The sequence below is a fragment of the Ceraceosorus guamensis genome, assembly GCF_003144195.1.
Source record: "Ceraceosorus guamensis strain MCA 4658 unplaced genomic scaffold IE81scaffold_2, whole genome shotgun sequence".
Classification (NCBI taxonomy): domain Eukaryota; kingdom Fungi; phylum Basidiomycota; class Exobasidiomycetes; order Ceraceosorales; family Ceraceosoraceae; genus Ceraceosorus; species Ceraceosorus guamensis.
Window position 1 is genome coordinate 30,663 of NW_020289997.1, and position 25,124 is coordinate 55,786.

Genomic DNA, 25,124 nt, shown 5'->3' on the forward strand with positions numbered 1-25,124 from the left:
GAGCGAACGTGACCGTGGAGGCAGACGCGTTAATTGCCTTTGGAGTGCGTGCGCATTGTGGCTTCAACGGGCACAGTCTGAGTTTGCTCTGACCGTCGTCGAAAGGATCCTGCAATCGGACACTAGAAGTGTCGCATCTTGATCATTTGGCATCGTTGTGACCGATGTCGGAGAAGGTAGAGATGACAGAAGATTCCGTCAGGCGCGGCTTGTCCATCTGTGTCACTGCGCGCTGACCCATGCTTTCACGGAGTCTTGTCGCGCCACGATCGGGGGAGGTGTGAACTGGTTTGTCACGCCATCGACCATCAGTCAAAGAGCACACAGCCCTTTTGACTGCTCGCAAAGAAGGTGGGCTATTCACGTGCCTTGGATGGGCATTGCGAAGCATTCGTTGGGCCAGAATAGGGTCAGACAGCAACGCATTGGCAGCGTCTTTCACGATCAAAGGCTTGTCGTTGGCGAGGAGCGAGATTGTGTAAAGACTCTGCGCTCTGTCCTGACCATGAGCTATGGCTCGGTGCGCAATATTCTCATGGCTTATGGCATAGACGTGCCGCCAGCAAATTCGCCAACGGCGACGAGATCACACAGATAGTGCGTCATCAGACGTCGCGTTGACGGCGATGCCCGTGCGCTCAGCCTGCTCTAACACGCAACGTGCTACACATAGAACCCAGCATCTCCTCAAAGCCCTGCGTGCAAGAGCGCGACTCTTGACGTTCTGCGCTGAGTTTAAGAATAGCGAAATTCATGGTCCAGACTTGATCGTGAGGGCTGGAACGCAACGAGAAACCGACGGCTGACAACGCTGAGACATGGCTTGGTCGCGCGTACCGCCACTCAAAGCCGCGGGTCCATGACGCTGCGAGCTAAGCCACTCGGAGGTCGCGATGCACAACGCAAAGTATCGTGAATGCTGACGCTTACAAGAACTCCGTTCAAGCCGGAGTGTGGAACGTCGAATGCAGAATGCGGCCGCTCGATGATGGAGGAGACTGGCCCACGCACGGCTCTAGCCTGAGCTTGGATACAAAGATTCGAGACCAATCCAATGGACTCTACAACCCACCAAGGACTGGCAATAAGACCAGCTCGCATGCTCGACCTCCATGTTCAACCGCGCTTACATGAATCACTCGCCACACTTACTGATGTCCTCTACTCTATGACTGATGACTCTGTGTCTGGGTCTGAATCCCACGCAGGCAGCGGGAACACCTGACCACTTGGGTGTTGACTGTTGACAGGGTCAACCTGTCGAAACTCAGTCAACTCCGATTTTGGTGCCACGTGGAACTGCGTGGACCGCTCGCAGTGAAATACCTCCACCATCCTGCCCGCACTCTGATTCATCGTGAACCGTTGAAGAGCGCAATAGTCTTGAGTGTGTGATCTGCACAGGACGGTTGCCCACGGTGACGACTCACAGCAGTCAGTCTGAGGTTCATCACGTTCGTAAACGTGCGGATGGAAGCACATCGGAACTAAGATTCACATCCCTATTTGCCTCCGGCGCCAACGTCAGTCTAGTAGTGACTCTGCGAAGGTGCGGAGGGTCTCACACAGATTCTTGCTTGTCCAGCGAGCCAAGGTGCACCTGCAGTGCGCGGCAATCTTCGATACGAATGGTGAAGCGCCTCAAAGTTTCATCAGGACGTCATCAATTGCTGCTGCTGCGTGTGGGCCCGGCAGTCGGAGCGGACTAGGCCTGCGTCGATGCAGCTAGACGTATCTGCACCGCGAGCTACTTCGCATAGCGTGCTGCGGAGGAAATCTCTGCTGCATCTACATTTGCATTGCATGCTGCAACTGCACAAGCATGCAGGCGAAAAGGGGTAGAGGCTGCACAGGGCAAAAAGCGAGCACAGCTGATCGGGCAGTAACCTGACCCCAGGCGACCTGCCTGGCATCGGAGCACTACTGTCCTGGAACCACACACGAGAGCAGTTGGGTTTGTAGAGTGAGAGAGAGCGTCGCTCGTGCCATTGCGAGTCTTGAGTGTTGAACAGGTGCTGATTCGTGGTTGTGTGCTCAGTGACGGCCACCGACAAATTAGGAAACTCCAGAAGAGAGGAGCAAGAGACGATACGCACTGTCACGAATGCCATGGTGAACCTCTAGACGCAGCTTCATTCTCCTGACAGGCCATCTCTTCCTTTGTTGAAGACGCGAAGGGCGAGGTCTGTGTTGCCGAGACGGGAACCCCCTGCTTTTTCCTGCGTTGGAACCGCGGCAGACTGCGAGCCACGACGGTGCCATCAAGCTAAAGTTACTTTCAGGCACGACCGTGCAGTACGGCTGTCAGCGTCCCGGCCTCCATGCACAACTTCACCTAGTCGCCGCTGTCTTCTAATTTTCGTTGCCCGCACAGTGGATAGTCGCCTGCGAAGCGTCTTGTCTGCTGAGGCTAAAGCGGATCATCTCATAACATCGTGACAGGATCTGTGTGCTCAAGACCGTCAGTGCACACATGTACGTGGCGACGTTAAAGGAATACATCACATCACAATACTACTGGACTACAGTACTCATACTTATCAAATTACTGCATGAATCGCTTCGTTGGCCGCCGATCAGAACAGGGTGCTGGCAGCGGGAAGTCGTTAGCGTCGAAGAGTCACGGTGGTATTTACTATGATTCCGAGCTGAAGTCCACTGGCGAGACTACAGGCACGCGTTGACGGTGTCTGATCCCTCTATCGCCGGCAGCTTCGTGACTCTTTGACGTTCACTCTGACTACAACAGTAGCAGACCCTGGACCCGGTGGAAGTTGACGTCTAGCGTAGTCAGTGTACCCCGACGGCTCAGCTGGCTCCACGAGATCCTTGTCGGCGCTAATATCGAATTCAGGCCAAGGCGAGATTGCGAGTCCGAATTTGAATGATGTACAGCAGGCCAGGCCAGAATTGGGGTGCTTGCTGTTTATTTGGTGGCAGCGCACCCCAATGCCCATTGTTTCAGACCGTCGCAGGAAGCCAATCACGAATCACAAATCACTTGGAGCCTGCAAACCATGTGTCGCGGGCGAACTTGTGCGTCAGCTCGCAGCTCGCGCTGTACTTCTTTACGAGGTCGCGTGACAAGATCTTGGAGACGCACACACTCATCAAGCGCCTTATTCTCTTTCGTGGAGTTCACCAGGTCGCAGATACGCTGAACTCATCATTCGCAGACCCTACTTCTTCCCTAAATTCACCAACGCGAAGCAAAGTCAGTCGGGAAACGCTCTCACAGTCACGAGGGTAGCGGAAAGGGGTGACAAGTCGTGACTGCAGGCAACTTATTTTCGTTGCTTCACGGTCAGTCTGCTGTGCGCTTGAGATGAATTCACTACGACACGCGGGCTTCGCTGCATGGCCGCTCATTTGCTTCCGTCCTGATCATAGCCTTCCCCGCAATCATCATGCGCGGCTTGGGAACCAATTTGCAGCAATTACGTAGCAGAATGAATCAACGGCAACAAGGGCAAGCGCAGTGCTCATAGTCAAAGTCACAGGTATCGCTACCGATGCTTCGGACTGCCAATGGCCACTTGCCTCACTGTTGGTGTTCAAGGGCGAGACAGCTGAGTATGTGCTTGCGTAGCCCAAAAAAGGCCGGACAGGTACGATTTCCGTAGTCAGTGTGCTGCGTCCCTTCGACTCTGAGAGCAACGCCGCGCCCATACTGCTCGTACCTCGGCCGTCACATACATTGTTTGCGCCACTGGTCAAGAGATCGCAAAGCTCAATCAAGGATCTGTGCGTGACCTCGATACAGCAGCTACTGACTCTTGACTATAATCACGCATAGCGCCGACTGCAGGCTTTATGACGCTTGAAATGATGTGGAATCTTTGAGTCGGCGGCCTTGGCGAGTCGGTGGTACATACAGTACACAAATTTCGAGGTCGCCAGCGCAGGCCCTCCTAGGCAAGCCTGAAGGGGGTTACAGCTTGCTCTGCGAGGATGCAAGCAGTGGTCTCCGTCATTGCGGTTCTCAAGCGCCACATCAGGCACAGCAAGTCACGACTGATACCCAGACGCGCCAGTCACGAATGCTGCACGTCACACAGGGGCGTTTCAGGGCTCAAGAAATTTGAAGTGATCCGCCAGCCAGATCAAGGATCAAACAATATGAAGACGGTTGCGCCGCCATTATGGCCTTCCAGCGTTATCCGAGAACCGGCAGCTGCGATTAGAGATCTGCGCCAATTGTACATGTATGTCGTCGTGTCTGCTCGACGTTCTTCAAAGAACGCTCGCTCCCTGATCTGCCGCACCCTCTGGCCAGCGTGCGGCTTACAATCACATGAATTCAACTTGCCCTGTAGACTCACAGCGATCCAAGCGTGCTGCCTGCCCCAGTGCCCGCCTGGCTGCATCAACGTTCGCGCAGCTTCTCGGACCAGGACGATGTCGGAGCAGTCTCACCCCGTCTATTTTGTACCAACACTTCACGTCTGCCTTCTGAGACCACTGTGTGACGAACGAGGGAATTTTCATGTTCGCAAAATCGTGAGTCCGATTGGATGAGTGCGTTGGTCCTTGGGTTTGCCCTCTGCATGCTGCACTGAGAGGTGCAGCTCAAGGGTTTGCCCGCTGTTGAGCTAGCCGCATGTGCATGACGCTACGCGACGAGGTTTGAGTTCGCCACCGTGACCGGTACAGATTCACCGCTCGGAGCAGGCAAGCTACTGTTGTACTGCACCGTAGCTAGGAGCAGCAATTTCCAACCCCGACGCCCAATTTCCGCAAGGTGCTTCAGTGCCACAACGGCCCACGCTGCGTCGACGATCGGTCTGCCGTGAGTGCGCCCATGGCGGCCATCAACGGCTCTGGCGAAGGTCTCGCCCTCGGCGTGCGCTGCGCTGTCTGACGCGCCTAGCCCCTCTCTCGTAGTCAGCCAATGCCCGACTGACCCTCGACTCGTCTCGGACTTTACTTGCCCATCTGGGTTGGAAAGAGTCCTGCACCAATTTCGCCAGGCTTGCTTCAAAGGCCTTACCGCGACAGCACCTCCTCTGCACCGGCCGCACAGTTGTGCCATCCAATCTTCTCCGGCTCTTCGCCCTCCCGCATGGACCTTCTGCAGAAGCGAACCACACACGCACGCAGCTAGCTGCACGCCGCTCACCCAGCACTACAACCATTGGCAGCAGTAGTGGCAATCTTTGCAGCGCTGAGACTCAATGCTGCACGGCTTGGTACAGTAGCGGGTGTTAGCTTGCGCCGACTTGTGCGACAGCAGGAGCATGCTGCACAATCGAGACAGAAGAGGAAAGCCGTGTCTGGGTGCTTTCTGACTTGGGGCGTTGGTGCTTGCGCCTGCGCTGCTGAAACTTCTCGTCTTGGTGTCACAAAGTTGCCGCTGGCAGCCCGCCCGCCTACGGTGGCCGGATCACCGGACCAACAACAGCGCACCTCTAGCTGTCGTCACGCTCTCCGAAGCGGAGCCAAGTGCGCTGGTGACCCAGTAACACCAACGGTTCCCCACTGCTCCCAGGCCCCCTTCTACGCAACCCCTCCGCTGCTTGGGCACAAGTTCCATATATATTTGCCAGCATTCCCTTGCTCCCCTTTCACAGTACAGGCCGCAACTCAACATTATCGTCACACAGACAACGTCACGTCCCTACCTCATACAAAAGCCTGGTTTTCTGTTTGGCTTCCAACACGTCAAAGGAGGTCACCCTCCTTTCTCCCACACGCGTCGCCAAACGTCGTCTCCCACGCCCCCGCACGGTCCTCTTCGACATATCTCGACCACGACCTCGCGACCCAAGCTCTCTGCTCAGACCTCTGGCGCAAAATTTCCATTTCGCTTTCAGGAACTTGTCCAACCTCCCCCTCTCAGCGGCGTCTCCTTTGCCACTCATCCGTTCGTCGATTCGCCATATTAGAGTGCCTCCAAATCTCCGGTCTCGTCTGATTGCAACCTTGTCTAGACGTCTCCAACATCGAGCTACCTTCCCTCTTCGATATCTACCTTGAAATCATTCCCAACCATGGCAACTGCAGCAACTTCATGGCCGCAATCCGCCATTGCGCCCCAGCAAGCTTCTTGCTCACGGTCAAATTCTAGCGCAAGGTCGTCATCGAGGAAAACCTCGCGCGGAGGAGACTATTGTGACCGGTTCTACGGGCATCAAGGTGAGCAATTGATGACGATGGCGCGTTGAGTCGATGGGAATGATCGTTGACCGTCGTGCTTCTTCCGCTCGCGATCGCAGAGCTCGCCGAACTGTGCGAACGTGTCATTTCTGCGCTTTTCGCATGCCCGCTCGACTCGACGTCGTCATGCACCAGTTCATCCAGCTCTCAGCGCGTTGCTCCTCGTCTCTCCGAATTCATCGCATACGCTCTGCACCGCACTCGACTTCCGCTGGCGGTCACGCATCAGGCGCTATTCCTTCTCAAACGCCTGAAGTCGAGATTCCCCGCAGCGAGGGGTTCGTCCGGACATCGGCTTTTCATTTCAGCCTTGATGCTTGCCAGCAAATCCAGCTGTGACGACACTTACAGCAACAAGAGCTGGACCATCGTCGGACAAGGCCTTTTTAGCCTTCGCGAGGTCAACCAGATGGAGCGCGAGCTCTTTGGCTACCTTGGATACAAAGTGAATGTTGAGAATGAGGATTTGGTGGAGTTCGTTCAGGCCCTCGACGAAGGAGTCATTCCCATGCCCTCCCCGCCAGCTCCAACGGTTGCACCCGTCGCACCTGCTCCCACAGCAAACCCTACAGAGCAACAAGAAACGGCACTACCTCCACACCATTCGAGCGCGTCCGCTTCGACCGTACGACACGGCCGCGCGAGCATCGCAGGCTACCCTGTGGGGCCGGCCACCTGCTCGGCAGCCGTGGGACACGCCAGCGCTCCAACGGGCGCAGCTCCACACCTCACGCGGAGCCAAAGCGTCTCTGGTCGTCAAAGCTACCGATCACATTCGGCCGCCCCCACTCATCACTATCAGCAACAATCACCGTTCGACGCGCGAGAATCGTCGCGACCGTACACGACGCCAACTCACAACGTCTCGCTGTCGGCCGCAGCAGCGGCAGCGGCGCACACAGCTGCTTTCTACAGTCATGTCGCACCGTCAGCTGCATCGTTGGCGTCCTCAAGAGGCAGCATCTCGTCTTCCAGTGGTTCTTCAGAAGGATATGACAGCACATGCATGACACCCGGTTCCTGCGGTGACTCGGCGTATTCTTCCAGCGGTCGTACCACTCCAGACACCCCACCATCCGAAGTAGGCGGCAGCCCGTGGATGAACGACAAGGCTCACCTGTATTGGGATCAATCAGGCGAGCCAGCAGGCACGTACGACAGCCACGTTAAGCAGTACCACGATGGACAGACTTACGACAGTCAAAACGCAGCCTCAGTAGACCATCCTTATGTTGCCCGTGGCGGTGCCCCTAGCGGACATCCTTACACCACTTGGTGACCACCTGCTCGCACTGTCTCTCCCGCAATCCTCTTGCCGCCTTCCTCGCCGCTTCGAACAATGCGTCTCGTACACCATCCGCCAAAAGGAAGCCTCTGAAAAGATACCAGCTTCTCGCATCTGCTGTTTGCGATGAAGCAAACCTTCCACCTTCGTTGCTCACTCGCTCTACGGCCTTCCAGGTCGCCTCACCTGATCTCTTTGCATGCAATTCCCCTACTGCACCACTTTGGCTGTCTATCTGTACCAGTATCTTCTGTTTGCGAAGCTGCAAGTCGGCGCCGAGGTCACAGCGGTGTCTGGGTCTTGCACCGGTGCAGCCTTTTACCATTTCGTTCATTACAACACACACCGTCGGTGCCCCTCGATCGCTATGATCCCGGCCATTTGCTCAAATTTGTCACCGTACCCATCACTGCTAATTGTCCATTGAGCACAAATGCAACATTGCTAGAAGCTTCGCTGCCCGCGTCTGCCCTCAGTGTCTCTTAGGCTTGCAGTGTGACCCAACGGACCGTGCGCTTGCTCGACTTCGCTAACACGATTCGTACGACCTGCTCCCTGACGGGTCCGCCAAGATGACGCGTGGGCCTCGCGCCACTTCCCGGCCGACGCCCAGAATGGCGATGCGAATGGCACGAGAACCACGCATCAGAAGCTAGGCAAAGCATGTCTCGCTTTCAGAGAGGACTTAGTACCCCTTTCCTCGGTGTTCGACGCCATGAAGGGGCCTGAGCGCGAATAAGAATCGGAAGAGGCGCGCCGTGCGAAGGTTGCCACTGCGGTCGGTGTCTCTGCCTATAGTCGCCCTGTCTGACCCGGCCCTTCCTTCAAGCGGCCCTCGCGGACCGCCCCCCCGCTTGGGGCATCCTGGGCGTCTCAAGGGAAGCAGTACCAAAGGCCGCCGGAATTTGGGGCGGCGTATGACGATTCACAGTGCGCGCCTCGCGCCGAGCGATGGGACATCAGCACAATCAAATGTGTGGCCCGCAACGGTCCACATCATGTTACGCTACTCAAAGGATCCGAGCGCACACGACGTGGGCGCGAAAGCCTTGCATCAGGCAGCGCAAGTTCCGCACGTCGTAGATCGTGGGCGTTTTGAAAGCTTCAGTCAGCCGTGGAGCGGAAAGGTGTTTCACGTTTGGAGAGCAGCTCACGAGCCGCCTCCGACCAATCGAGACCTGGCCCAATACGAGTGGCTCGATCATCCGCCTTGACCAATGCGAATATCCGGTCACGGCCACCCGCCGCGCTTGCGGGAGCGCATAGGTGTGTGGGTACTCATCAGACTCCCGCGCTGACTCGGGACTCATGACCCTCAAAGCTGCCGGCCAAGTCGTGAGTCGTGTTTCAGTAGCATGAATGCTCGACCCGAAAAGCTCTCGAATGGCACCCTAGGATCAAGAATTCCCGCCCCAAGGAAGTCAGTCACGTGCACAGATTCGGTCACGTGCTTGTGGTGCTGACCTGCATCGCTCTTGTCCTCGCGCGCACGGTAGAAACTTTGCCTGCTTACATATCCTTTGTCCTCCCAAACTCACACTTTTGGTGCGGGCGGATGCTATGAGAGAACGACGACGTCTGCGCATAACGCTTTCTGAGGTCTCAAGTGGATCAAGATTCGCATGAAGCAAGCACAAGGGAAGAAATGGCAGCGTGCAGCGTGCAGCGAGCACAGCGACCCTCTTGTCCTTGTTGCAAACATGCTGCTCAGTCGCGCCAGAGACCGGTTCCTCACCTGAGTGACTCAAGACTATAGCCTTGGATCTCGCAGTTCTCCCAGCAGCAATCTGGACAATGGAAATGGTATGGATCCCGCGCAGATATTTGTTGTGCTTCTCGAATCGGTGCTGCTCACTGCGAGCAGTTGTGCCGACGCGATGGCTTGTCCTCAGGTGTGGCTTTGACAATGTCCGCTCGATAGGGTCCTGCCCTGGAGGACGAGCGCCTCATTGTCGTCACAGAATGCGCTCACTTCTCACAGCTTTCTCACAAGGCTATTGAAGCAAGGGTTTAGGCCGACGCATTCGCTCACTCGACTCTCTCATTATGGTCGGGCAGTCGCAACTGAACCTCGAATGCTCACTCCTCTTGCTTACCTCTTCCAGCGTCTCCAGCTAGCTCAACAGTCACTTTGGCACAAGTTGCGTTCTGCCACCGTCATCACCTACTCCACCGTACGCATACCATTCCGCCCTCTCGGAAGCCTCTTGGCTTCAACATTGCGTCAAGATGGCCGCCATGAAGGGCAGCATACGCCTCATGTATGCGACCTTGCCAGTGCGGTACGCACCGCTCACGGTGGTTGCCGTGGTCCTCTCCATTTGCTCAGGCGCCATACAGCCGCTGATGACTCGGATCATTGGCGACGCTTTCGACGCCTTTGCCAAGTTCAATCCGACTAGCATGCCAAACGATCAGATCCCACAAGAGAGGAGGGATGCGTTGATGTCATCTGTAGCCACCTCCATCTGGAGGCTCTGCGCTCTTGGCGTCGGAACAATGATACTCAGCACATCGATGATCTCTGCGTGGATTGCCTTGGGGGAGCGGGTAGCGAGCGGGTTAAGGCTGAAGGTCTACACCGCCTGCGATCAAAAGCGCCTTGATTGGTACGACTGCGACATGGGTACAAAGAGCACAGGTCAGGAGCATTCCGAGGACGGCACGGGAATCGGTGCGGGTGGTCTGATGGCTCGATTCGCACGGTGAGTGGATCTGCCCGTCCGCCAGATCTTGGGAAGACGGATATCTGAGAATCAAATTTGCGCATCATATCAGCGAAATCGACGATGTTCGGGTCGCGTCCTCGCAGACTTTTGGACAACTTCTGCAGTACGTGGTGACGACCATTGCCTGCGTCGTGCTCGCCCTGGCCATGCGCTGGGACTTGACACTCGTCGTCTTGGCATCTGTGCCCCTAACTGCCGTCATCGCTATCGCCTGCGAGGTGATCGCAGCCAGCTCCCTCGCTGAAGAGCGCACTCTGTCTGCCAAGGCTAGTGGAAACGTAGAACGGGTAGTCAACGCGATTGCGACAGTCAAAGCCTTCAATGCGGAAGTCAGGGAGCTGCGCAATTTTCAGCGCTTTCTTGCAAAGTTGCAAAGAGTCAACCTCAAGATTACCACCGTATGGGCTGTGCGCACCGGCGCAACTTCCGGCATTGCCCTCGCCATGTTCAGCTCTGGCTTCGCTTACGGCAGTCATTTGGTGCAGAAGGGAGCATGTTCGCCAGGCACAGTCATGACTGTCTTTTGGAGTGCTTTGCTCGCAACCTCCCACCTTCAGCAGGTCATTGACACTTTGAACATCATAGAGAAGGGCAAAGTCGCGAGCGCCAGTCTGCACGCGCTGTGCGCGGAAGGTCCCAGCCGAGGATCAAAGGCAAGTAGCCAGCCTCCTGAAGATGGGCCAGTGAAGAAACTCGGGCACCAACAGGCACCATCTGTCTCATCTTTGCAGACATCGCCAAACTTTGTTAGCTCACCAGCATACGACGAATTCTCCTTCATCGGCACCAAGCCGGCCGCAGGCCCACGTCACCCGCTCTCTCCGCGGCTGACTTCACCTCGAACAGCGGTACAGATGAAATTTCAAGAGATCCCTCAGGCAAGCCGACCTTCTAGCCCCGTTCAGAGCATGCATTCAGAATACGGCTCCGAGTCCAAGTTGACGATGCTACCCGCCAGAAGTCGAGGGCGAGGCAAGCACCTCAGGCCCAGAAAAGTTGGACCCGTCGCGGCTATGCGCCGAATCCGTCCAGAAAGATGCTACGGAGAAATCACACTGACCAATGTTGGGTTCGCCTATCCCTCGCGTCCTGACGTTGCAGTGCTCAAGGGTGTTTCAATGTACTTCGCTGCAGGCGAGACCACTTACGTCGTAGGAGCTTCTGGGAGCGGCAAGTCCACCATCGCACAACTCTTGATGCGGCAATACGAAATCGAAGATGGTAGCATTCAGCTGGACGACCAAGACATCACCTATCTTGACGCGGATTGGGTGAGAAGCAAGATGGCAAGTGTCGATCAGACGCCTATCGTCTTCGACCTGAGCGTGCATGAAAATGTTGCGCTGGGGCTCTGTGGCGTCCTGAGCGAGTCCAACGAACAAGTCAGTGGTGTGTCCAATCACGTACCTGCGGTGCCGCGCGAGGACGTCATCGCAGCATGCCGGACCGCCCTGCTGCACGAGTTCATCATGTCGCTCCCTGACGGCTACGACACTCAACTAGGAGCCCGCGGAGCAAGTCTTTCCGGCGGCCAGAAACAGAGGCTCAGCATCGCGCGAGCAAAGCTTCGTGATCCGAGCATTCTCATGTTAGATGAAGCGACCAGCGCACTAGACCCCAAAAGTCGGCTTTTGGTCAACGAGGCTGTCAAAGCGTGGAGACGTGGTCGCACGACAATCATCATCACGCATGATCTCTCAAGCCTGGGCGATGAGGACTTTGTGTATCTGATGCACGACGGCCAGATAGCTGAACACGGGTTCTGTGGCGATCTTCGCACTCGTGCGGGTCCCTTCTGCGAGCTCGCTGAAAAGCAGTGTCTCGCGACGAAAACAACTAGTATCTACGAAGCTCTCATCAGTCCCACCGGCCTGGATCAACGCGCCTCACTAGCTTTGGAGTCTCTCAAAGTTGGCCCTGACCATTCAAGAGCGGCCATGTGGGGTCAGAGGCTGAGTATGCTGGTCTTGCCGCCAAATGCAGTCGCGCGGGACACTCGACAGTGGTCTAGAACGGTGACAACGTCCACTGGCGCGGAGAGTGTCACACTCGGGCAAGACACCAACAAGCATGATGCCTTGCATGGACTCCGGCCCCTGCAACTCGCACAGCAACAGCAGCACCGAACCTTCGAGGAAGACATCGAGGTGGTAGAATGCCTTCAAGCTGCTGGCGAATACGTCAGCGCTCGCCGACCCCTTCGAATGTCTGATGCGTCGCAAGACGAGAGCATGTTCCGGCGCAGACGCTGGGATCCTGAGGAGCTCAGCATCGCAGCAAGTGAGAAGAGCCACTTTTACAGCAAAGATGATGCGGTCACCGCGAATGCGCGAGATACCGCAGTGGATCTCAGCGGGGCATCAGAAGTGCCCGAGGTGGCCCCGGCCTCTATACGCGAGGTGGTCAAGAGCGCGTGGCATCACCAGCCCTACAAGGTTCTGCTTATATTTGGGCTGACGACGTGCGTTGCAGCGGGAGTCGTGCCCCCAATCTTTTCATTTGTCCTAGGAAAGCTTTTAGCCACCATGGGAAAGGTCGACCAAGGCAGCGAAGTCATCAAATTCGCGCTCATCGTGCTCGGTCTAGCGTTCGTGGACTTCCTCTTTCGCTTCCTATCTTTCTTTACCATGGAGTTCAGTGCCGACTTGTGGGTCCGCCAGCTACGAGAGCTCGGTTTCCGACAAATGGTTGCTCAAGACAAGGCATGGTTTGATCAGCCTGTTGCCGCTGCCGGAGTCATCGTCACGCAACTCGTCAAAGACGCAGACGATGCGCAGGCTTTCATCAGTCGCATCGCGGGCCATCTCGTGCTCATCGCAGCCATGGTGCTGCTTGCATTCGTCTGGGCGCTCGCCGTGGGCTGGCAGCTCACTTTGGTGGGCGTTGCTCTAGCACCCGTCTTCATAGTCGCCGTCGCGCTTCAGTCAAGAGTGGTCACGAAACACGAAGTGCGCAACAAGACCAAGAGAGAGGCCGTTGCCAAGCGATTCTACGACATGGTCGCAAACGTCAAAGGCATAAGATCTATGGCCCTTGAGCCTGTATTTCGTGCCAACTTTGTTGATGCCGTCAAGGAGGCCGAGCAATGCGCGCTCAGAGCCGCTCCAGTCTCTGGCTTTGGCTTTGGGCTGGCAGAAGCGCTGACCTACCTCTCGGAAGCTCTGATGTACTTCGTCAGCGCGGTGCTAGTCTCGCGAGGCATCTACGACCTGGAGAGGATGATGATCGTCTTCAACTTGATCATCTTTGCAGTAACATTCGCTGGTCAAAGCATGGCATGGCTGCCCGGCTTGTCCAAGTCTGTCCAAGCAGCAGGGGACCTCAAGCGACTGGTCGACCTGCCCGGTACGTCGAGCGAAACTTCTGGTCGATCGATGCCACATGTACAGGGCACGCTTGTTTTCGACAATGTGTTTTTTTCATACCCACTGCGGCCAGATGTCCCTGTGCTGCAAGGTATTACGCTCAACATTAGACAGGGCGAGCGAGTCGCTCTCGTAGGCGACAGCGGGTGCGGCAAGTCTACCGTTGCTGCCCTTCTTCAGAGGCTTTACGAGCCCAAAGGGGGCCGCGTCCTTCTGGATGACCGACCCATCAGCGACATCGACACGCGGTATCTCCGAGAACATCTCGCGGTTGTGAGCCAGCACCCGAATCTTTTCGACGCAACAGTGAGCGAGAATATCGCCTATGGGGCTAGCGGTGGTACGCCGACGAGCGTCACTCAGTCAGGCCTCGAGAGAGCGGCTCGACGTGCGCATGCCGACACTTTCATCCGCGCGCTGCCATCAGGCTACGAGACCGCCTTGGGTGAGAATGCCGGGCGAGTGTCGGGTGGACAAGCGCAGAGGCTTGCTATCGCTCGCGCGCTTGTGCGGCAGCGAGCTCGCGTCTTGATCCTCGACGAATGCACCAGCGCGCTCGACCCGGTCTCTCAGGAGGCAGTTGCGAATGCTCTGCTTGGAGAAAGAGGATCACCTCAGGATGCCTGCAACACGCTGACGACGCTGGTAGTGACGCACAAAGTGCAGATGATGCAGCGCTGCGATAGGATCATCGTGCTGGAGGGTGGACGAGTTGTAGAACAGGGTCCTTACGAAGAGCTGATACGACGCCGAGGACCCTTTGCTACCCTCGCTAGCGGCGGCAAGTGGGATGCCTGAGCCACAAGAGACGAAAACACACACACACTCTTTCGCATCAATGTCACCCAGTCAATAATTTGTACAGTAGCTTCGCCTTGATTCATTCATGATTCCAAATGCGGTCGCGGTGACGGAGTGGTCGCGGTGAAGCGATGGCATATTGGGCAGAAAGTTGGATGATGCAAGCCTCTCGCCGATCGCTTTGTGACTTTCCTGCTCTTCACGACCTATGAACTTGATCACGGTTGCTTAAAGAAAGGGGCTTGTATGTTAGTATGTGGAGACGGCCTGAATTGTTAGTGTGATCGTGAAAATGATGGCAAATTTGTGTGCTCAACTACACGAATGCTTGAGCATTCGTACCCTGAGGCCTATAAACCTTTCCTCGACTCGGCAAGCTTCAACCAGAAACGCGCCGAGATCCCAGCTGATGCTGTACGCTGGCACGTGTGCAGCTGCGAGCAGCCGCGTCGGAGCGTTTTGGAGCGGTAATGAGGCTATTTGGGCTGATGATCGTTTAGCGCATTTTGCGCTGCATTAAGGCTTCGCAATGATAGCGAGCATCATAAGTCTTTTTTGTATTCGTAACTCAAGACTGCTCTTTGCACAAGGGAGGACACGAGTGCAATCTGATCAAACAGGGGTGGATGCTGCTGCCTCTCTCTCTCTCTCTTTCGGGAGAGGTGAGGTGGTTCTTTCGTGGTTCTTCTATTTCACCCGAGGAAGTCGATGGTCAATTGGAAGCGTGCTTGGCTTTCAGCAGCAGGAAAAGCTGATGGTCGGGCCCCTGGCTCAAACATGGCAGGGGTGGTGCAGGGCAGACGACATTCAAAGCGCTCAACCTCTGGTGCCTCGAGCGCGAAACGCTCCGACAGCTCGGCCATGTCCACCGGTCCCCAAAAAAGGCTCCATTCACTCGTGACCTTGATGGCCAGCAGACCTCTCGCAAGTTTGGATGCATGTAGACAAGTAGCGTCGGATGCAGAGGGCGTGCATTGATGTGATCGATGAAACATGAAGTCAAATTTGCCGCTCGAGCCGGCGGCGCTGATCTGTCGTCCTCGATGTTGCGTCTGGCTCTCTGCGTCGTCACCTCACCTTCCCATGTTCTCGCTCGCTATTTTCCGACACCAGTCCCGCTTACCAGGGACACGTAGATCTCACTTCTGTCCATCTCACTAGTAATCACGGTGCCCCATTTGCCAACGTGCCACAGCGTCAGACACCTGCTTCGTCCCCTTCAAGATGAGCATGAGCATGGACATGCCCACGATGGCTTCGAGCAGCAGCTCGGCCATGGCCGGCATGTCGAGCATGATGAGCTCTGCTATGCCCTCGGCAACATCCAGCATGTCCATGGGTCACAGCCACAGCGGTGACACAATGACAGGCATGGATATGGGAGAGTGCAGCATGAGCATGCTGTGAGTTGGTCCTGTGCTTTTGCACACGTCACCAAAGCGGTCCCTTCTCACCCTGGCCTACCTTCGCGCCCATCACAACAGAGGTAATTGGCAGACAGTGGGAGCGTGTTTCTTGACATCATCTTGGAGGTCAGTGCTATGCGCCACCACCACTGGTCCGCGCCTTCGCGCAAGGTGACACGTTGCAGCGCGCTCTGACGCTCCGACCTCCCTTCCCACCCCCTTCTTGTTCGGCATCACAGGATATCTACAGAGGCTCAATTTGCGGGCACATGCATCGGCGTGTTCATGATTGTGGTGCTGATCGAGTCTGTGCGAAGATGGGGAAGAGAGTGGGACAGGTACATCATTCGGACCGCCATGGCTCGACGCAGAACTTTGCAGCAGGAGCGTCTTGGAGCACGCAGCTTCAACGCAGCGACTGTCCCAGCTGCTCGCCACGATCAGCCCGTCGCTTCTTGCTGCGCTGATGACGTTGCAGAGACGCAAAGCGGTGGGCATCACGGTGCACCTTCAGGAGCTCAGAGCAGTGCGGAAGCAAGTCCGATGCAAAAGGATGCATTGGCGCTGGAAGAAGAGGGAGGAGCACCCATCGTCTTGACGCACAGCGGTAATGCGGCGGTAGCAGGAGCAGCGCGCGACCGTCTCCACCATGAAAAGCCTCCAGCGGGGGCTGCATACCTTGCCAAGCTCGAAAGGGCCTTTTTTGGCTTGCCAAAGGGGTCTGCAGGCGAACGAGCTTTGAGGTCCAATTGTCCTTCCTGCTTGAGACCAACGGTGCTGCAACAATTCATTCGCAGCTTAGTGTATGCGGTACAATTCACCGGTGCAGTGAGTCTTCTACCTTGTGGGCCCAGCTTCCCAATCTTTGGCTGACGATGAACCACCCTTCCCAACGGCAGTACATCGTCATGCTCATCGCAATGTCCTTCAACGGCTACATTCTCATTTCCATCGTTCTAGGAGGCCTAGTGGGTCACTTTTTCAGCACGTGGGACACTCTCTGCTTCGAGCTTGAAGAGCAAGAAGATCCCTATCTGCTCACGACCGGCGGGGGAGCAGGAGCAACAGGCCTTGGTTCCAACGCCGTGGCTCCCGCCACTCTGCAGCACGATGCCGGCGAGAAGACGACGCAGAGTAGAGGTCAGGGTCACGATACGTATGGTCAGCACAGCGGAGCCTGCTGCGGCTGAGGGACCCAGAAGGTCACCTTTCCTCGTTGGTTTCCTGTCTCCTCTCTTGAATTGGTCCTGGTCTGACTCACGCACTCAAGTCACCCACCTGACTGTCGGCTGTCTTTCTTACCCTCACGAACCTTGCAAACATTGCAAATGTTTGACAGCACGATAGAACTGTACTAGAATGGAAGTAGGGGTACATGTATGCGATGGAATGGCAAGAATACAGATGTGCCTGAGCGTAAAGGGCGAGAAGTGCGACAAGATGTTAGGCAGCCAGGGGTATACGCGCCGAAAAAGATCAGCTGCGTTGGGTGAGGCGGCCGATTAAGTCTCGGTGTGAAATCGGAAGAAGACAACAGAAGTGATCGAAGGCAGACCTGTGGAGTGCATGATCGCCCAGGGGAGAGTGTCCATGTGCCGGACCGCTGGCACACTGGCGAGTCTCAGGTCGTCTAATCGATGGATGCGTCAGGATCCAGTACGAATTCAGGCGCGCCTTCTGCGCTATCAGACGTGCCTTCTTCTCCATCCGATGACACAAACGAAGAGTCGGCAGAATCCAGCACCGGCGTGTCCTGATGCTCGGCGTTGTGACTTGGGATAGCCGTTGCAGCTTCGGATGGTGAGCTATTACCCGTCAACAGGCTCTGATCAGACGCCGTCAGCAGACTCGTATCTGTCCCATCTCTGCCTGTATAATGATCCTGGGCATCCAAAGCTGGACTGTGACCCACATCGCTCGCGCGGCTGCGGTCTGGAGTTTCCTCGACCGCTTCCGCGTGCCTCTTGCGCCTAAGCTGCTCCATCTCTGCCATCTCTATCGGGTGCAGAACGCGTCCACCTCCGCTCAGCGATTCGTGTTCCACCTTGATCTCAGTCAGAGCAGCTCGACCTCGAGCGAGCATCTGCGCAAGGACGCCATTGCATCGAGAAAACGTGGCATCCAGCTCGGCTTCATCTCTACGCAGCGCATCCTCGCCCTCATCCTCCTCATCCTCGTCTGACAGTGCTGTCGGCGCAAAGTCTAGTCCAGCAGCGTCTGCCCCTTCAAGCCCATCCATGGCTCCTGGTAAGACGCTGTATCTTCCCTCTCCCCTCAAACGTCTCTTATAGTCCCTGATTTCCTTTGCCTGCTTCAATCGCGTCTTTTCTAGCCCCTCGTTGATGCTCAACAAGCTCTTATTTGTAATCTCCAAATCTTCTAACCTCCTTCGCACCCTAGCTTCCGCCGCTTCGTATGCCTGAGCTGGCGTGAGACCAAGCGGTTGCTCCGTGGCTGGTGACAGTAGCCCCGTCTCGATCAGACTGGCAAAAGGTGTTCCATTCGTAGAGTCTTTGGTCGCCATGTGAGCAAAGCGCGCTGAGAAGCCAGCGGAGCCTGAAGCGCTTGACGCGGCAGGCTCGAACGTGTTCGCGGACAGCGCGCTCCCGTTGGAGTGTTGATTCGCGCTCCACGCTTCGCGAGACTCTTCTAATCTTAAGGGCTGTGTAGCAGCATTGTTGCTCAAACCACGTATATGCAGCTCAGGTCGGTAGCTGGCAAAGGGAGGATTGGGCCCGGGAAGCCCAGTCGGGCTCCTCAGCGGCGAATATGGCATCGCAGAAGATCCGCTGGAAGAGTTTGCGCTGGTAGGCTCGGCAGGAAAGTCAAAGCTGCGAGACTGGCCAGCGTACTGGGACACGCCAGGCGAGGAAGCCGGAGAGGTGTATGGAGGAGCAAGTGTCGCTGAGCTCCTTCGCCCTAAGGTGTCCGGTGCAGTTCCGAGCCTCGCCTCGGGAGCAGCTAGCGGGCCAGCTTGCAAACGCTGATCTGGTCCTGGCGAAGGGGTGCGACTGCGTGCAATCGGTTTCGGCCTACCATCAGCTCCTATGCGAGACGAAACGCTGCTCGTGCTGGACTTGGCCGGCGAAGCTAGGGCGGTGGCGGCTCTGGTGTGGGTGCGCAGCGTTGGTCTATCGTCTTGAGGTTGCCTTGCGGCGGGATATTGGGTTGGCGTGATGACGGTATTTGGCAGCGGGGTTGCGCTGGCGATGGGAGAAGAGGAGGACGCATCAAAGCTGCGATTACCTGCCCTGCGCCGATCTTTTCGCTGCGTGATGTATGACGGACTCTGTTCGCCAGACGCAGTCGATGGCATGACAATCTGCATAGAGGCGCGGACTACTGGAGGTGCGGCCGCAACACCAGGAGAACTGAGTGCTGCTCGACTCGTCGAAGCAAGGGGTGGATGTGGCGATGCAATAGGAGCGCTTCGAGAAGAGGGGCCAGCGCTGATGGTAGAAGATGCCGCCGAGCCCAGACGTCTCAATGTGGGCTGCGATTCGACGCTGGGCGCAGGAGGTGACATGGCAATTGCGCCGGGACCGAGCAAGGTGCTCATATCCACACGAGCCCTCACATTTCCGGTGGGAGTCTTGCGAACGGTGGCGCTTGGTGAGGAAGCAGTGGATGCCGTGGGTGGAGATGCGATGCCGTGGGAGATGGCAGCGCGAGGAGCTCCGTAGGAGGATGTAGGCCTGGATGATGGCAGGCTGCTGGCGTGCGAAGATGATGGTGACGAAGTTTCATGACTCAGGTCTATCCTACCCATCACCTGCCATGCCAATGGGAAGCAAGCGAGGAGTGAGCTGGCTCGGCCTCACTCTCTTTGACACTTCAGCGACCTTTGCCGCCGCCGCAGCCGCCTTTGCTCGATCGTCGTACTCCCTCCACCTCTTGCGACCAGGATCGGTGCCGTCTTGAACTCACCTTCCTCTTGGCTTGGGGTTGAGCCATGTTGAAGTGTGTGAGCACACAGCGCTTGGCTCCACAGTCCAATGAATCCACTATTCATACACCCGAAGCCGGGAGATGTGATGTTGCATGTGGAGATGGGAAGAGGCGCAGTGACGGAGCCTGACCCTTATGTTGGCACGCTAATTAGCCGTTACAACCATATCAGACTCACGACTGGCCCGCGTCGCGCGCACCACATTCGTGATCCACATTCAAGATTCTGATTCACGATTCACGATTGTGCTTCAAATTCAGATTCACGGTTATGATCGACGACGCACGTTGCACGTGATACCATCACGCGCCTGTCAAGATTCAAGCTTCCTCCATATGTTCACGATTGTTCGAGCAGCAGCTGATAGGCGGCTTCGAGCGGGCGCCATATCCGCAGACGCAAGCCCCTGAACGCGCGCGCCATCCCCAAGCAACCGCTTTCCCCGCCAAGCAATGATGGCCCGTGTGACGCTGTCGAACCGCTCTTCTTCGGCGTGTGATGATCAAGTCGTGAGTGTTGAAGACTCATGCATGCTCTGCGTACTCCTCGTGAGCGCTGTAGGTCTCCAAGGTCCGCTTTCGTGAAATGAGTCTGCTGCGACCAGCAGCCCACTTCTGCCCGCCTGACCTTGCAAATTAATCTGACCCAAGTCTCACGGCTGTACACAAACAACAGTCAGAGAGTCTTGTAGTCTTGATCGAGTGATGATCGAGATGTACTCGTGATGCACGTGACTCTTGAGTGTTGACTGGGCGCTACACGCTACCCCTGCACACACGCGGATCACGGCTAGCGTGCCCTGTGCCCCAGCATTGGCAGTACTCTCCCCCTGAACTTCTTTTGAGCTGCTTCAAGCGCACCTTGGTCACCACCTCATCCCTCGTCAAAGACCTGACCTTGCAACCTGCGCTTGCTACCAAAGGGAATCAAGCGACTGGCTGGGCTTGACGTTCGTGTTCCACTGGCGCTCACGCAAGCGCCGGCTGCCCATCTTGGATCGCTCCGAGCGGCGATAGCGCTGGACACAGCTTGCTTGGCAGCACGCCCGCACTTGCACTTCATCTCGGTACCTCCCTCATTCCATCTCGTACCCGCATTTCCTTCATGAAGCTCTAAAAGCTGAAGCTTCCATAACGCTCTTCACGAACTCTTACGACTATCGCCACGTCTTTACGCCCCGCAACTTTTACATATTCAAACATCTCAAAGCTCAGCATACATTCGCGCATCCATCGCCGATACCACAGGCGCGCAACCTCGAGCACCTCGCCGCCGTCTTGGCTTCGCTGCTGTCGCGTCCCTTCACCATCATCCCAGAATTGTGTCAACCACTTTGGCGAGACCGACGCTGTAAGCGCTAGACAATGGCGCCAGACCCCAAGCGTCGCGTTTCTGGCCAACATCCGCCTTTCACGCCTCATCATCCGCTGCTGGGTGTTGGAGCGTCATCTGCGAGCACCGGTGTAGGCAGTGTGGCCAGTCGAGTTGGAGATTTCGAGCAGCAGCAGCAGCAAAATTCCGCCGCTCGGAGGCTAGCAGCTCCATTGCCGAACGGTGGAGGACGGAGGAGCAGCGAACCTGCCATTCAGAGGCCTGCTGCTTCGCCTTCCTTGCTAGCACGCAAAGTCAGCGCCGAAGCGGATGGCGAAACGAGGATACCATCGACTTCCGCCGCTCGATGCGGCACATCGCCAGTCGATCTGACGGGGAAAAGTGTTGCAGTCAGGCAGCTGAGTGGTCCTCGACCGCTGGACGGACCTGCTTACGACGTGACATACGGCCAGCCAGGTAGAACGAGGAGCATCGCTCCAGACCACAGCCGCCCTCGAGGCGAGTCGAACGAGGCGAGGACTGCTGATCAGTGCGTCCGCGACTGTCCTTCTGTGCCCCAAGCGCGCGTGAACCGACCTTCGCAACCGCGTTCAGGGGTAGAGCGAAGCTATACGCAAGGCTCGTCATCCTCCACACCGGGATACTACTTGCCACCCCCAGGCTACAGCGGAAATGACGGCTCTTTTCGAAGATTTCCGCCGGACTTTCCAATCTCAGGCGAAGGCTTCGACCAGAGAGCGGGAACATGGAAGCAGCAGCCAAGTGGCGCTTGGACGTGGACATCCATACTCGACCAGGGTATCCTTCCAAGTTTGACGCACACCGATTGGAGCTTACCTCAAGCCAAGCAGATTTTGAGCTCCTGGGCAACATTAGCAACGCTGCTCGCCGGTACTCAGACCACTTTGCTCGGCTACTATAGGCAGTCCAAAGCGCTGGACAATACCGTTACCAGTTTGGTCTACGCCGCCATTGTTCTTGATGTGTGGGGCGCCCTCTTGGCCGTGGTGACCATCATCTGCTCCATCACTCTGCAAAGTCCCGAGGCTTCGAGTCGCATCAACTTCGGCGCAGGGACTGATGGAGGTCTAGCGCTAGGCCCATTAGGTCTTCCTCGATTCGCCTCCACTTACGCCTCCGACGATCCTTTTCCCTCCAAAGCGTCTCGCAGCGCGGTCGAAAAAGTACGCACACCACTGAGCAGCCGGAGTCTCTGCATCTTGGATCGCTTGACATACGCTTGCGGCTTGATCATACCCTTGGGCGGATTGTGTGAGCTCATCTCGCTAGCCATATTCAGCGTCAACCAGCTCAAACACACCACCGAGCCGCACGGCGCCCCTGCGCTGTTCATCGCTTTGGGTCTGTGCTTTGCGCTGACTTTGATCAGTCTAGCGACTGGAGCCGTCGCGGGTCATCGCCACGATCGGCACTACGAGCGCGACAAGCAAAGTTCTGGCAAGGAGGACGACGCTGATCGGCCGGGCAGTGGACACGCGAGCGCAGATTGGAGGAATCGTCACCATCATCACCAGCAGCACGATCATCGCCAAGGAGCCGAAAGACGGTATCCTTGGAATCGAAATGGCAAAATATCATCCCCCTCTGCAGTCGCAGACGAAGAGACTCTTCATGACCCATTCGATGAAGAGAAGGGCTTGCTGTTCAATCAGACAGGGCCCATCTGAGCCTCCCTTTTGTCTTTCGCCCGCGACCGCTGCTTCTCGCCTCCCTCTTCCGAACCGGACTCAAAAGATCCCTCCAATCAAGTCACGCTGCTCACGCATTGCAACATCAACTCCACGGACCTTGACCTTAGCATTGCACCTTTGATCTGGATTGCTCTCTTCTCTTGCTGAATCATCATTGAGCTGCTGCAAGAAGCTAGCATACCTCGCTCCACTTTAATACAAATATGACCGATTCTCGATCGAGATTTAGCTCCGTAGACCCCAATGACGCATCGCAAGCCTTGAGCAAAGGTGTTTGCGATGCCTAGTAGAGAGAGCGGTGATGGTACGCTGATACATAGAAAAGAGAGGTGGATGCCGAGCGGAGACGCGCCAGCTCGAAGGTGTCAAGCTGCGGGTGTATGAGAAAATTGATCATTTCGTGCGAGCCTAGTCGATGAGCTTGGCGTACATGGGGATCAAGCTTTGAGCCAGCGTGAAGGAAAAGATGAGCTTGGGTCCTACAACGAGAATCTTGGGCACGAGACCTTTGAAGAGCGCGCTAGGACCCTCATTCTTCAGCAGATCCTTGATGACCGTAAGACCACCGACTGGTCTCTCAAAGTTGGCCTGCTGAATGCGCGTCTTGACGACGTCGAGGGGAGCAGCGACAGTGATGGAAGAGACTGATCCAGCGATGGAGGCGATAAAGTTTTGGGTCCATGTAGTCTCTTTGGAGCCTGGCGTCGATCCTAGTGCTTGATGAGCAAATGCAGACCCACCAAACAAGGCAAAGGAACCGGGCGCATTCCGCATGGCAGTGGTTCCTGCACCCCGGTACAGGCCTGTCCCTTCGTCTGCCACGATGCGCAAAAAGCCTCGAGATCGGAAAGCTTCTGGGTTCGTCTGCCTCTTGATCTTTAGCACGTCCAAGGGCAACAGCACAACTTCACCAACACCGATGATGCTGAGACGGGCAGAGGAAGAGGAGACATCAGCTTCTGCGCAGAACCAATCTCTGCAGCCTTGGAAGATGCGTGGTGGGTGCGTGCGGCGCCATACTCTGCCTCACCCTCGCTCGTCAGACTTTGACAGGGTCCCAGCCCGTGCACAGGTCTGACTTGGCCTGACACCCGCGTCATCCTTCTCCTCCTTTCCCCTCCTCCGCAACGACAATAGACTGCTCACCTTCCGGCTGTGGCCTGCATGATGCTCTTGCCATTCTTCTCACCAAAGGTGTTAGTGAAGGCAGCCTTGTGGTTGCTGACCAGGTAATCGTTCACGAACGGTTGTCCGCCAAACTTGTACACCCTCTGCAACACCTTATATCCCGCAGCGTATCCCAGACCTGGAAAGAGGGAGATGAACTTTGTGCCGATGGGCGCGCTTGCTTTGTCCTTGAAGACGATTTGCGAGACCTGCAAAGGAGGACAGAGCGATGGCCGTCAGCGATGCGCAAACATTCCAGGCCGGGCTGGATGACCATGCCAAGCAGTCTGCAAGCGCGGCGCAGACGTAATGCCAGCGAGTCGAGCGGCAAGCATCCGATGTGCTGAGCCAAGCACGTACGAATAGCCTCCCTGCCCGCCGGCATGCTCTACGCTCGGCCTCGCATGAGGATCTAAAGTGGCTCACCTGTAGGCCGGCTTGCTTGTTGGACATCAGCCGCTTGGCCACGGTGTCTACCGGGTGAAAGATGAGCAGCTCTGCGATTCCCGAGGTGCCGGAACCGAGCACTCTGGCCGTTCCAGAGTGCTTCTTTTCGCCCACCGCCAGTCCGGGTGCCATCTTGTCCAGCGAGTCGAGAGACTGATGAGAGGATTGGGGGGAATGTAATCGCGCAGAGGAAATGATGCGTCGCTTGGCGCTCTGATTGGCAGCTTTGAGAGGGAATAGCGACGGATGAGAGAAGTCAGAGACTAGAGTGAGCTGCTGCGCTTGGAAAGCTCCGTGTCTGGCTTAGCGTACTACTGTTGTGTATCAGATTGCAGATTTTCAACACCTGCGCACCCCTTGGATCCTGACACTCACCAAACGGCCACCAGTGCTATACCCAAGAGCGCTTGTAGGAGAAATGCGATTGCGGCTGTGAGCGTGCTGTCGGATGAGCTCGCAACACAACAGCGTTTCACGTTGACCAGTTGGACGGAGAAGCGTCGGCCAGCTCAGGCGCCGGGAAGATCTGTCGAGGCTCGTCGACCCGCAACTGATGAGAATAACAAGAGCCGTGCGTTGATGCAAGCCGATCGAGCTGATGCAAAAATTAGGACCAAAAATCGTGATTTGAATTTGAGTCCGATTCAAAATACAGGTCAAGTGCGTTGAGTGCGTCCATTTCTTGATTCAAGATTCAAATTGCAGCCGCGATCTGCCGAATTTGCTTCACTTTTCGCAGCGGCGGCGAGATGCAGTCACGTGATCACTAACACCG

General features: G+C 56.4%; 6 protein-coding genes across 6 annotated transcripts; 4 read left to right on the forward strand and 2 right to left on the reverse strand.

The window, feature by feature from the left end:
* The first annotated feature begins 5,569 nt into the window (after window positions 1–5,569).
* IE81DRAFT_79541 (hypothetical protein) lies at window positions 5,570–7,538 on the forward strand. Its single transcript, XM_025517648.1, has 2 exons — window positions 5,570–6,135; window positions 6,216–7,538. The coding sequence occupies exons 1-2, from the start codon at window positions 5,991–5,993 to the stop codon at window positions 7,433–7,435; spliced, it is 1,365 nt and encodes a 454-aa protein (XP_025373156.1). The 5' UTR covers window positions 5,570–5,990; the 3' UTR covers window positions 7,436–7,538.
* Window positions 7,539–9,639: 2,101 nt separating this feature from the next.
* On the forward strand, window positions 9,640–14,333 carry IE81DRAFT_308022 (P-loop containing nucleoside triphosphate hydrolase protein; the record flags this gene model as incomplete). The annotated part of the gene is made up of 4 exons (XM_025512362.1): window positions 9,640–10,146; window positions 10,220–10,803; window positions 10,846–11,988; window positions 12,022–14,333. Exons 1-4 carry the CDS (start codon window positions 9,671–9,673, stop codon window positions 14,331–14,333), a joined length of 4,515 nt encoding a protein of 1,504 aa, XP_025373157.1. The 5' UTR covers window positions 9,640–9,670.
* Window positions 14,334–15,885: 1,552 nt separating this feature from the next.
* On the forward strand, window positions 15,886–17,152 carry IE81DRAFT_79638 (hypothetical protein). Its single transcript, XM_025517649.1, has 2 exons — window positions 15,886–16,570; window positions 16,642–17,152. Exons 1-2 carry the CDS (start codon window positions 16,028–16,030, stop codon window positions 16,930–16,932), a joined length of 834 nt encoding a protein of 277 aa, XP_025373158.1. The 5' UTR covers window positions 15,886–16,027; the 3' UTR covers window positions 16,933–17,152.
* Window positions 17,041–19,891, reverse strand: IE81DRAFT_79677 (hypothetical protein). The gene is made up of 2 exons (XM_025517650.1): window positions 19,670–19,891; window positions 17,041–19,514 (listed from the first exon to the last, which is right to left on the reverse strand). The coding sequence occupies exons 1-2, from the start codon at window positions 19,694–19,696 to the stop codon at window positions 17,373–17,375; spliced, it is 2,169 nt and encodes a 722-aa protein (XP_025373159.1). The 5' UTR covers window positions 19,697–19,891; the 3' UTR covers window positions 17,041–17,372.
* A 1,164-nt stretch (window positions 19,892–21,055) lies between these two features.
* Window positions 21,056–22,711, forward strand: IE81DRAFT_344068 (hypothetical protein; the record flags this gene model as incomplete). Its single annotated transcript, XM_025515767.1, has 1 exon — window positions 21,056–22,711. One exon carries the CDS (start codon window positions 21,056–21,058, stop codon window positions 22,709–22,711), a length of 1,656 nt encoding a protein of 551 aa, XP_025373160.1.
* A 204-nt stretch (window positions 22,712–22,915) lies between these two features.
* Window positions 22,916–24,961, reverse strand: IE81DRAFT_319366 (putative GGC1-protein of the mitochondrial carrier family). The gene is made up of 4 exons (XM_025512704.1): window positions 24,725–24,961; window positions 24,329–24,573; window positions 23,882–24,111; window positions 22,916–23,660 (listed from the first exon to the last, which is right to left on the reverse strand). The coding sequence occupies exons 2-4, from the start codon at window positions 24,479–24,481 to the stop codon at window positions 23,144–23,146; spliced, it is 900 nt and encodes a 299-aa protein (XP_025373161.1). The 5' UTR covers window positions 24,482–24,573; window positions 24,725–24,961; the 3' UTR covers window positions 22,916–23,143.
* Between the last annotated feature and the right edge of the window lie 163 nt (window positions 24,962–25,124).

What these genes read in the sequence shown, in the direction of transcription:
- IE81DRAFT_79677 (XM_025517650.1), bottom strand. Translation starts at nt 19,696, where the DNA reads ATGGCTCAACCCCAAGCCAAGAGGAAG. An exon ending in AACCCCAAGCCAAGAGGAAG is followed by an intron (nt 19,515 to 19,669) that starts GTGAGTTCAAGA and finishes TTGGCATGGCAG; the next exon opens with GTGATGGGTAGGATAGACCT.
- IE81DRAFT_79541 (XM_025517648.1), top strand. Translation starts at nt 5,991, where the DNA reads ATGGCAACTGCAGCAACTTCATGGCCGCAATCCGCCATTGCGCCCCAG. An exon ending in CCGGTTCTACGGGCATCAAG is followed by an intron (nt 6,136 to 6,215) that starts GTGAGCAATTGA and finishes TCGCGATCGCAG; the next exon opens with AGCTCGCCGAACTGTGCGAA.
- IE81DRAFT_79638 (XM_025517649.1), top strand. Translation starts at nt 16,028, where the DNA reads ATGATTGTGGTGCTGATCGAGTCTGTGCGAAGATGGGGAAGAGAGTGG. An exon ending in CGGTACAATTCACCGGTGCA is followed by an intron (nt 16,571 to 16,641) that starts GTGAGTCTTCTA and finishes TCCCAACGGCAG; the next exon opens with TACATCGTCATGCTCATCGC.
- IE81DRAFT_319366 (XM_025512704.1), bottom strand. Translation starts at nt 24,481, where the DNA reads ATGGCACCCGGACTGGCGGTGGGCGAAAAGAAGCACTCTGGAACGGCC. An exon ending in ACAAGCAAGCCGGCCTACAG is followed by an intron (nt 24,112 to 24,328) that starts GTGAGCCACTTT and finishes CCTCCTTTGCAG; the next exon opens with GTCTCGCAAATCGTCTTCAA. An exon ending in ATGCAGGCCACAGCCGGAAG is followed by an intron (nt 23,661 to 23,881) that starts GTGAGCAGTCTA and finishes TGCCCGTCTCAG; the next exon opens with CATCATCGGTGTTGGTGAAG.